Below are 11,704 nucleotides of genomic sequence, written 5' to 3'. Positions count from 1 at the left end.
TCCTCTCGATCAAACATTTTTTTAGTATCTTTTACATTAAAATTTAATATTCTAATTTGACTTTAGTTATGATATCATTTTAATATTCTAATTTGACTTTAGTATTTTGTACATTAAAATTTAATTTATTGAAATGATCGAATTTAGAATATTTTGAGATATTAATTTATTAATTTGGTTTGAAATTTATTTATTTTGAATAATTAAATATTCTAATTTGACATTAATAGTTGGTACATTGAATTTAAATTTATGGAAATTATCAAATTTAGAATTTTTTGAGATTTTAATTTACTAATTTGGTATGATTTTTTTTATTGAATAATTTAATATTCTAATTTGACTTTACTAACTGGTAGATTAAATTTAATTTATAGAAATTATCATATTTAGAATTTTTTGGGATATTAATTTACTAATTTGGTATATACTAATTAATATTTAATATATATATAGGAAATTTAGTAAAATTAATACATTAATTTGTATATACTGAATTAGTTGTAATATACTAACTAGTTAATATGTGGAATTTACAATTATAAAAAAATTAATTTACTATTTAAATTAAAATTTAATTTGAATATTAAGTTTATTTTTCGCGTGGAAAGTTAATATATACAAATTTTTATGTCAATATATTATTAAATTTCATAAATTAAATTTTTGTATTAATTTCTGATATATTTAATAGGTCAAATTATATTTTTAGTCCTTTATCTTATTTTAAGATTTATTTTAGTCTTGTATCTTTTAAAATATTCATTTTTATCCATTAATTTTAAAATTTGGGTTAATTTATTCCTTTTTTGAAATAAAGATTTTTTTCAATTTTGGAACGGGATTTTGATTATTTTTTTTAATGATTCAAAACTTCAAACTTGTCTCATTATATTTACTTATACTAAAACTATTGATTATGATTGAAGTTCAAAACAAAAAATATCATAAACATGTTGTAAATTGTAAAAGAGAAGTCTAAAAAAATAAAATAAAAAATTTTAAAATCTAATTTAATATAGTTGTTTATGAAATATATTTTTCATACGATTTTTACTATATGTATAGCCTTATTGAATTTGAAGATAAATTGAATTTCTTTATTTTTATATAGATGATTCTAATGTTATAAGTTTTAGGTATTTAATCCGTTAAAAAATTTATTCAAAATGGTTTTACAAAATTAAAAATGATTATTATATTAAAAGGACTAAAATAAACATTTTAACAAATAAAAGATCATAATGAAATCTAACAAACAAGATAAAAGACCAAAAATATTATTTAACCTATTTAATAATTGTTATTGGTATAAAGTATCTATTAATTATATCAATAATTAATCCCTACTAAAAAAATATGACTAACCATTTTTAATTGAATCTCTTCTCCCAACTATAACTTTTTTTTACAAGATATGCTCATTTATTTTATACTAATTAATAAATTAAATTATATATGAAAATTTTCTTGATTCATAAAAATTACAATAATTAATTAGATTCAACCCAAACACAAAATCAAAAAAAATCCAAAAAAATTACAAACTGATGGAAACCGCAAACCAGAGATTCTTTTTGGATTATTATTTTTCTAAAGGATTCGATTTTTTGATTGAAATATAAAATCTACCGGACTAAAACTAAATCAAACGACACTTATATGTAAATATATATTTTTTCCAAATGTATAGTGTATGTATATAACATTAACACATAACATAAAAGAGTGTTTTATAAAATTGTAAGTTGCTAAAAAGTAATCTTTTTTTCTCCAAATACACATTATAATATACTTTATTTTATTTTATATATATATATATATGTATGAGAAAAAAATATTTGATACAATAATTAAAATTGCATGTATTAAATAAATGTTTCACTAAAATAATAAGATAAGAATTGGTATTTAATATAAGTGATTGAAATTTTTTGGTATTTGTATACTTTTAACTTTAATTTTTTACCTACTAGTCTTAAACAAAATACTCAATATTACATATTTTTAGAAATTTTTTAAAATCATAAAAATCGAATCAAACCAAATTATGAAAGATTGATTTTGTTTGGTTTGGTTTGAATTTTATAATAAAATTAAGGTTTAAATATGTTTTTAGTCTCTCAAATTTAAGATAAATTTGTTTTTAGTCTTTCAAATTTAAAATTATTATTTTTAGTCCCTGTAATATTAAAAAGTCTTGTTTTAGTCTCTTAGATCATCAATAATATATCTGACAGTAACAAATTAAGACAATTATGGAATATCAATTAGATTTAATGTGATATTTTCACTAATTATAATATTAATAGGTAGATCTTATACAATAATATTTGATAAATTTCTTAACAAAATTTGAATATGAGGATTAAAATAAAAATTTTCAAAATTACAGGGGTTAAAAATAATAATTTTAAATTTGAGGGATCAAAAATAAATTTACTTTAAATTTGAGAGATTAAAAACATATTTAAGTCTGAAATTAAACTAAAAAAAATCTAATTATACTTAATTTTTTTATTTGACTTATACAACTTGTAAGTCAAAAATCAAACTAAACTGCACCGGGAAGACCTATCCCAATTTCGACCCTTAGGCTGAGAGAGGGATATATGAAATTTAATTAAGTTAATGTATAATAGTTTAATTAAATTTCATACACTACTTATTTTAATTAGGATTATTTACTAAATTAGTAAATTAATATACAAAATTAATATACTAATTTTAATTTATTAAATCATACGATATAATTAAATTTGTCATGGTAACTACATTATTTAACCAACTAGTATTGCTGGTATGGTTTGAGATTGTTTGCATAATAGGTCGGTCATAGGTTCAAAAATTTTTGCTACTATTTATACACATACGAAAATAATTATTATATTTAAATTTAATTTATAATATAATTAAACTTAATTTGTATATTAAATTTATGTTAAATATAATGATTAATATATATTAGTTTAATTATAATTCAATATACAATTTTTTTTCCTCAACAGGGTCAATTGATTATTTTTTAACATTATTTTTAATTTCTTTTTGGACAGGAACACTATTTAAAACTTTTACGTTAAAACAGTTAATTTTTGTGTTTAAGATTAAGATACATATATTAAAAGGTAAATTATGATTTTAATCCCTTTGAAATGTAATTTTTTTATAGGCCTTTAAACCTAAATTATGGTTTTAGTCCATTTAATTTTTTTTATGACTTAAATATATTTTTAGTTTATCAATTTTAAGTTAAATTTTTTAATCCCTCAAATTTAAGGTAAAATTGTTTTTACTCTTTCAAATTTAAAAGTGGTCTTTTTAGCTTCTATAATTTTTTTAAAAAATTGTTTTAACTTTTTTCTCATTTTTTTTTTTAGAAAATCGTATAAAATTTATCTATTGATATTTTGCTACCGAAAATATCACATTAAACCTAATTGATTGTATATAACTATCTCAATCTATCACTTTTAAATATATTATTAATGACTTAAGAGATTAAAATAAAATTTTTAAAAATTACATAGATTAAAAATAATAATTTTAAATTAAAAAAATAAAACATAAATTTATCTTAAATTTGTGAAATTAAAAACATATTTAATCTTTAAGTTCAATTTTATTTGATATGAACTTTAATTATTATCGTACTCAATATTCACAGCGTAGGCGATATCAAAAACCATTAATCTCCTAGCTAATTAAACTTTGTCAAGAGTGGAATTATGTTTAAAATTACATTTCGAAAGAATTATTGCATTCACCTTAGAAGGTCCAATCTTGCTCCTAAAAATCTTAAAAAAGAAACCAAATTAAAGAATTATAAATTTGCCCATCATTTCCATATAAGTAAGCTAACCTCTCTATATATTTAGATGCTCTCACCTTCAGATTCATCTCAACTATTTTCTGGCAATGTTAAAATCCCACGATAGATATTTTTGCAATTTGCCAGCTTGCTATGGATATTGGTCCATTTCAAGAACCCTACAAAAAGGAGGTATTTTCGCCATCACCCATTTTTAAACTATCTTTCAAACATTTTTTTTTGCCTGAAGACATTCTGTACATGTAACTTATGCATGTTTATCCACCACGTTGATCCATAGTCTACGAAATTATGTACCTTCTTTTGCTCAGTTTTTACAATGATAGTCATGTTGAGTGCATTCTTTTTATCAACAGGAATGAGAACGAGAATAACAAAATTCGGACCTAAGACCCTGTGCATAATAATCCAAATTTTCCAATTCTCTACCACTAGATCAATTCTAGTGGCTCAATTGAGTGCATTTGGGAGTAAGCATCAACAACAATTTAAAGGTAAGTGAAAGTAATTTATCTCAGTTTTTATTTTAATGAATTTTCGGCATTGATGGCTTATTCCTCTTCTAGATTTAGAGTGATCAATTGACTGTTATGAAGTTTATCATTAATTTTGAGGATATCTAAGAAAGATTCAACAAGGATTTGATGACACGTATATTGATAGCTAAATGATACTTGCACTAAATTGTTATTTGCAACAAGTTACAGGTTTAAAATCTCCATGTTCTTGGAACCTACATTACGCATCCATTGAATAACATCAAATTATATGTTGTTTTGTCTATCATATGTTAGTAACTAACTACCCATAAAGAAGGTTTATAGCAGGTGGTGATAAGATATTAGAGTCATAAGGATTTACTCTCATAAGATTTGATTAAGAATTTCAATCGGAGAGTCCAAGTTTCTCAAATACCTAGGTTATATTATTTTGTTTTCAGTAATTTGTGCCATCCATTCCAATTTATGAATCCATCTGATCTACTAAACTACAAAGTGGAGATTGATTGCTTCATTTCCTTATTATTTATTACCCAATTTCATCAATTGGTATCAAAACTGACAAAACTCTAGGGAGCCTTATGGTTCATGGTGCGCACGAGAATGAGGGGACGTTTGAAATCTTTAGATAAAAGTATCCAGTCATGAAAGAAGGAGAAGGTGGAAAGGAAGTTTCAAAAAAATAGGTAGAGAGCATCAAGAATCTAGATCTTTGTTTAGTTAAATGGTAGTTGTACTATGGGTAGAGCTTCCTTAAGGGCATGATAAAAAACAAGGACATAGAGACAGGTTAATAGAAAGATAGACCAAAATCATTAGCACAAATAATTCAACACTTATGTGCTAATAATTCAACACTTATACTCCGATCCTTAATAAAAGATTGAGGTTAATTTTTTATTTAGGCATGAAATCGCAACTTAAAGCAATAGCTGATCCAAAAGAAACAATTATACCTCCTTATTTAAAAAGGAAAATTATGAACATCAAGAAGAGTGTTGCAAGAAGCTAAATATCCCTTGTTATCTAGGGATTATGCTTATAGGAGGTTGAATAATTAAGTTGGAAAGATATTTTTAAATTAAAGAAATAATAGAGAAGGTGAAATTACAAGAAACAATGCTAACCATGGAAGGAAAAGCCTCGAGTTTGTTTCAATAATGGTGGGAGTCTTACAATCCAAATCCATGATGGTAGTGTTTCAGAATTTCTTTCAGAAGAATATTTTGTCCTTTAATGAAGCAAAATCCCTCTGAATTGGTTTTGGGTTCAAAGTATATTATTACTAGGTACTATTTTAGGTAGAAGATAGAGTTGTATGCAAGGCCTTTGAAAGATATTGATCTAGAATACCTCAAAGGCATTTTTATAAATTGGTTAAGGGAAGAAATGAACGAAGAATTGTAGTTTCATCTAGCCAGGATATTAGTAGAAATGATGAACAATGTCTAGATGATCGACGACAATCAAGTGTTTACCAAAGAAGGATTGAATCTAACATTCCATCTTTTAGAATATTAGTGGAAATGAGATCTAAGGCAAGTTTATTAGAAATTACGCAAACATTTATTTCATAAGACTTGGCAAAAACAAGGAAGAAGCCCTACATGAAAAAAAATATATATATATGCATGGCGTGGAACATTTGAAAACAAATATGATTTTGTTGATGAATTGTGAAGCCTCACATGCAATTTCATATCTATGAAGTTGGTGCAGTATGGTTACTAGCTAGCTAGTAGAGGGGACACTTGCATATTATGTGAAGGTTGGTAGGCATAAAATCCAATGCAAAAAGGCCTATAAAGGATTGGTTTTGCAAGTACAAGGCCTACAAATTCAACAAAAGAAAATTAATTTAGGGGAGATTAGAATATATATTTAAGAATTAATCTTCAAAATTGAAATTGGCAATATATTACAGATCTTGAAGTAGAAATATTTAAGTATTAGTTCAAGTCTATTAAGTGCGGATGGTTCAATCAATAACTATATAATATGTATTTGAGTTTTTCAATGTATAAAAACTTTACTAACATTTGATTACATATCATGTAGAGTTTGGTTAAAGATTATATGATTCAGGATCTCTTAATAATTTTTTCATTTGAAAGGGAATCAACACTTTTTAAGACTACAACATCTATATCTAAATTTATTTTTTTATTTTAAGGGGAATCAACACTTTATAAGGCTAAAACATCTATTAAATTAATATACAAGAACTTTCAAAATAAGGGGCAAGGGTTCTTAGTTATTAAAGTATAAAGAAGAGGAAGTTTTTTAAACAATAGGATACACTACAAGAGTTGTGAAAAACATTTTGAAGGAGTTGTGACAAACAATAGGGCTTACCACCTCTTAAAATAGGATCATGCTACAAGACTTAAGAGGGGGATTTAATTCCTAACCTCAAGCCATATAAGAACCTCCATTATTAGAAATCTGGAATTGAAAAACTATATAGTAGATGAAATCGATGAAATGCTACAAGCTGGAATCATTAATTAGGTGAAGTATCAATCCATATTCAAGTCCCAAAATTCTTGTTAAAATAGAGGTTGGCCTTTTTGTGTGGACTACACTACATGCATGGCCTTAAATAAAATTACAACCCTCAGCAAGTTTCGTATTCTTGTGATTGAGAAATTATTGAATGTGAGTTGCAAGATGAATAGATTTTTTCAAGCTAGACTAGAAATCTGGTTATCACCTTGTATTTAGGAAGAAGACATGCAAGGCATTATGAATTTTTGGTTATGCGAGCTCAAAGTAACAAGCATAGACGTGAAGTTCAATTTTGTGAAGTAGATTCGATTTATTGTTAGTAAACTACCCATTAAAAAGGTTTATACCAGGAAAAGGAAGAGTGCTAACAAAATATTAAAGTAATAATGATTTATTAACATCTTGTAACTCTTTATTGGGAAAATAATTATAAAAAAGAGAGTAGGAATAAATGGGAAGAGAAAGAGATTGTAACTGTCCATATTAGACACTAATTCTAAATAAATCTTTAGCTACATCTTTCCCTGGTACTTTTGATCTCGTAATCTTATTGTTTCTTTGAAAAATTTGTTTAATAATTAAGGATACAATACGTAATTGTTTACTATATACCAAAATTAATTGTAATAAAAAATATGAAGAAACGGGGAAGAGAGAGACTTTGTAAGTTTGCAAAATAATTCTAATAAGGATATTCATTTAATAAATTGGAAAAATGAGAAAGTTAATGGCTGCGTAAGATTTGAATCAAAATTTCAGTGGGGAGGGTCTTGTCTCTTGACTTTGAGTACCTGGGTTATGCTTTTGCTTTCAGTAATTTGTCTTTTCCACTTTTTCTAAATCCATAATAAGCAACAAAGTGAGGATTAATTGATTTGAATAAATATTTCATTTTCTTATGATTTATATCCATACCACTATACACTATGCACTTAAAATTTAAAAATAATAATAATAAGGACAAAAAATCTCTTTCACTTAACTTTTTTTTTTTTTTTTTTTTTTCCAATTGCAAACTCTTTTGGTGAGCTTCCATTAACAATGATTGAAATATGAGTATATTAACACCACTTTTTTTTATTTTTTATACATTTATGTAATCATAGCTCTATATTTTATCTATCATTCATTTATGAAAATTTTAGTTTAATTTGAAGTATCATTTTTATTATTATGATAGGAAAAAACTCTTATCTAATATATACATACATTTGAGAATATTTTTTTATTATAAGAAATGAGAATTATAAATGTACATTAGATCTTACATTAAAATTCAAGAATAAAAGAAAAATGAACATAACATTTATAACCTAAGTTTAAAGTTGTCACATTCTTAATTTGAGAATATTTTATATCGACATAAAATTTTAAAGATATACCTTATATTGCAAAAATAGTAAATATAAACTAAAATGTTTTCAACTTATAAATAAAATTTAAAAAAAGAGTAATCGTGTACTCACACACGTTATTTTCTCTTTCTTCTTTTTCTTTCTGTTTCCTACTTCTATCCATCTACATATACTCTAAAATTCAATGTACCTTAATAACTCCTCAAATAAATTTTGAGAAATATAATTTTTATTTTAAATTATCTTGAAAAACTGATTTTAGTTGTGAAATTAAAAAAAATGTATTTATATTTATATTTAAAAGGAGTTTCATTTCACCTTCCAAATGAGATTTATTCTTTTAAATTCATTTTACATATAAATAAATTTTTAAAGAATATTTCACTCTTGTAACTTATATGGGAAAAGTAATAGATAAAAACTTAATAATGTTCGCTCTTAAACGGAGTAATTATATTGGCATACTCACATTTTTTTTTTTATCGCTCTCTTAGTTGCGTAATTCAAAACTGATTTTAGTTTATATAATTCAACAAATATATTTATATTTATATTTAAAATGATTTTCATATCCCGGAAAAAACGAGTTTTATTTCACCATCGGAAATAAAATTTATTCTTTTAAATTAATTTTAATTATAAATAATTTTTATTTTATTTCTTGTTGAATACGGTGTTTTATTATAGAATTAATATATATATATATATATATATATATATATATATATATATATATATATATATATATATATATATATATATATATATATAAGGATTTCTATTTCATATCCCAAATAAAAATTAATCTTTTAAATTCCTTTTACATATGAATGATTTTTTAAAGAGTACTTTACTTCTATACCTTGTATGGCTTTTATTTCATATTCCAAATAAAAATTAATCTTTTAAATTCATTTTACATATGAATAATTTTTTAAAGAATACTTTACTTCTATACCTTGCATGGTAAAAATAATAGACAGAAATTTAAAATTAGTCAACTTTTTTTTTTTTAAAAAAAAATTGAGTTATTAAATTGACGTACTCACATGTGTGATTCTCTCTCTCTTATATCTCTCACTTCCTATCCACCTGCATAAACTCTAAAATGAAATGTAATCTTCTGTGTAATTATATTGCTTACATTTTTTTTTTATCTCTAGGTTCATAATTAAACATGGGGAAAATTAAATTAAATTCAAGTTTATATATTAAGTTCTTAAGTATGAAATTCAACCAACTTAAAATACACAAAAGTTTGGTATAGATGACAATGTAAAAATAATCATTTAGAACGTGAGGGGTTACATTAATTATTATTATTTTTAAATATTATGTTCTATAAAAGATTAAAATATATTACTTTCTCCTTACATTTTTGCATAGAATTGACATTGAATCAAACCAATTTGACATTAGTTTGAGATTCAATTTGGTAATTAGTTTATTGAACTTGATTCATAAACTAAATGAGTTAAATCTAAATTCTCATTAAATAAATGAACTTAAATTACATATTATTTGATTCATTTAGTTCATGAATTAAATTTATATATGTAAAAAATTAAAATTAATTTAAAATTTAATTGTATGAATTTAATAATATTAAATATATTATTTATTTGCGATTAAGTTTCTAATAAATTTTAATTATTTTATGAAATAAATAAAAAATGTGTAACATAATCATAATTTTTAAATTGAGTCAAACTAACAATATGAATCAAATTGTTTGCGAGATTGAATCAAATCATGGTTGAGCCAGAAAAGAAAAAAAAATATGTTCAAATTAAACTTGAGTTGAACTTCAAACTAAACTGATGGTTATCAAGTGGAGTTAAATGAAATTCACCATTTGAGGAAAAAATAAATTTCCTTTTGCTTTTCCTCTTAGTTGTTTTAATATTTGTGCAAGTTGCAAAAAGGCGTAGAAAGTCAACTGCACCAAAATAATTTTGGTACATAGTAATAAACAATTACCTATTGGATTTTTTAATTAATTATTAAATAGATTTATATTCTTTCAAATAAATTATATAATTATGAGTGTAAATGAAAAGCAGCTAGGAGAAAAATCCAATTTTAAATATACATGTATTTGCCCCCTAAATATAAATATGGTAGGTTATATTTATATGACCTGTTATTGTAAGCATACCATGTAAGGCTTCCAAATGAGATTTGTAGGATCACTTATTCTAGAAAAGAAAAAAAAAAAAAAAAAAAAAAAAATATATATATATATATATATATATATATATATATATATATATATATATATATATATATATATATATTTAAAGCATAAACAACACTTGCTAGTGAGTTCATAGAGTTGTGCTTGCTTTGCTAAACCAAACTTCGAGTGAGTCTATATATATATTGAACACAACCATTTTTCTCAAAGTCACACCTGAAATTCATATAATACGAAAACATAACATACAGCTTATGGATTCAAAAAAAGTGACGAACATGAGCGCTATCGTAAAGAAGACGAGAGGACGGCAAAAGATCGAGATGAAAAAGATGACGAATGAGCGGAACCTTCAAGTGACATTCTCAAAGCGTCGCAATGGGGTCTTCAAGAAAGCAAGTGAGCTCGCAACCCTTTGTGGAGTGGACCTTGCTGTTATCGTGTTCTCACGTGGTGAAAGAGTTTTCTCCTTTGGCACCCCCAACGTGGATTCCGTCATCCAACGTTATACGGGGAGGGTTGCTCCTCCCCTTACTAGCTTGGCCCACCTCACTGTGGATGAGCGTGAGCTCCATGCACACCTTGGCTATCTATCCAACCAGTTTGCTGCAGAGAAGAAACGGGAGGAGGAACTGAGTCGTTTGCTGAAGACTGCGGAGAATCACTTTTGGTGGGCCACACCAATTGAAAACATGAACAAAGCCCAGCTTGAAAAGTTCAAGATTGCATTGTTGAATTTGAAGACACGTATTGATGAGAAAAAAGAAAAGTTACTCGATGAGAGCACTTATAACTCTCCTCATTTTTTTGCAGGTGGAGGTTCCTCTTCCAATGTTAATGACACTATGAATGTATGCCCACAACCATTTTTGAGGAACCATGTGATTGATGGGAGCGTCACGCGCAACCGTCGATTTAACAACATGTTCAGAGATGGACATGAACAAGGACATGGACATGGACCTGGACCTACTTTTGGGTTCTTTTGATTGTCTTAGAAAAGATCCTTTGTTGATGATGCCTTATTCAGTTATTTAAATTTTAAGTTTATGTTGTTTAATTTTCGTTCAAAGTGAGCATTGGCTTAGCTAGTTTCATGTGTGGGACATGGTTAGGACTAATTAGCTAGGTTACGTTTCAGGTTTTCCTTGTTTTGAGTAATCTTCATCTTGTGATGGTGAAGTGTATTTCCTTTAGGTTGTATCTAAGTTTTATGTTTGAGGGACTATAGTGTTGCACATAGTTCTACATGTGTTTGAATAAAAAGGCATCTTATTTTTATATATCCAATTTTCTTCAAATTTTTTATTTT

General features: G+C 25.2%; 1 protein-coding gene across 1 annotated transcript; it reads left to right on the top strand.

Annotated features, from left to right (window-relative positions):
• The first annotated feature begins 3,842 nt into the window (after window positions 1-3,842).
• LOC109815931 (uncharacterized) lies at window positions 3,843-11,677 on the top strand. The gene is made up of 3 exons (XM_029274892.2): window positions 3,843-4,003; window positions 4,189-4,326; window positions 11,206-11,677. The coding sequence occupies exons 1-3, from the start codon at window positions 3,919-3,921 to the stop codon at window positions 11,379-11,381; spliced, it is 399 nt and encodes a 132-aa protein (XP_029130725.1). The 5' UTR covers window positions 3,843-3,918; the 3' UTR covers window positions 11,382-11,677.
• The last annotated feature ends 27 nt before the right edge of the window (window positions 11,678-11,704 follow it).

The sequence above is a fragment of the Cajanus cajan genome, chromosome 7, assembly GCF_000230855.2.
Source record: "Cajanus cajan strain Asha chromosome 7, NIPB_CcT2T_4, whole genome shotgun sequence".
NCBI lineage: Eukaryota > Viridiplantae > Streptophyta > Magnoliopsida > Fabales > Fabaceae > Cajanus > Cajanus cajan.
Note: the sequence above shows the minus strand (reverse complement) of the source record. Positions and strands in the feature narration are given on the sequence as shown.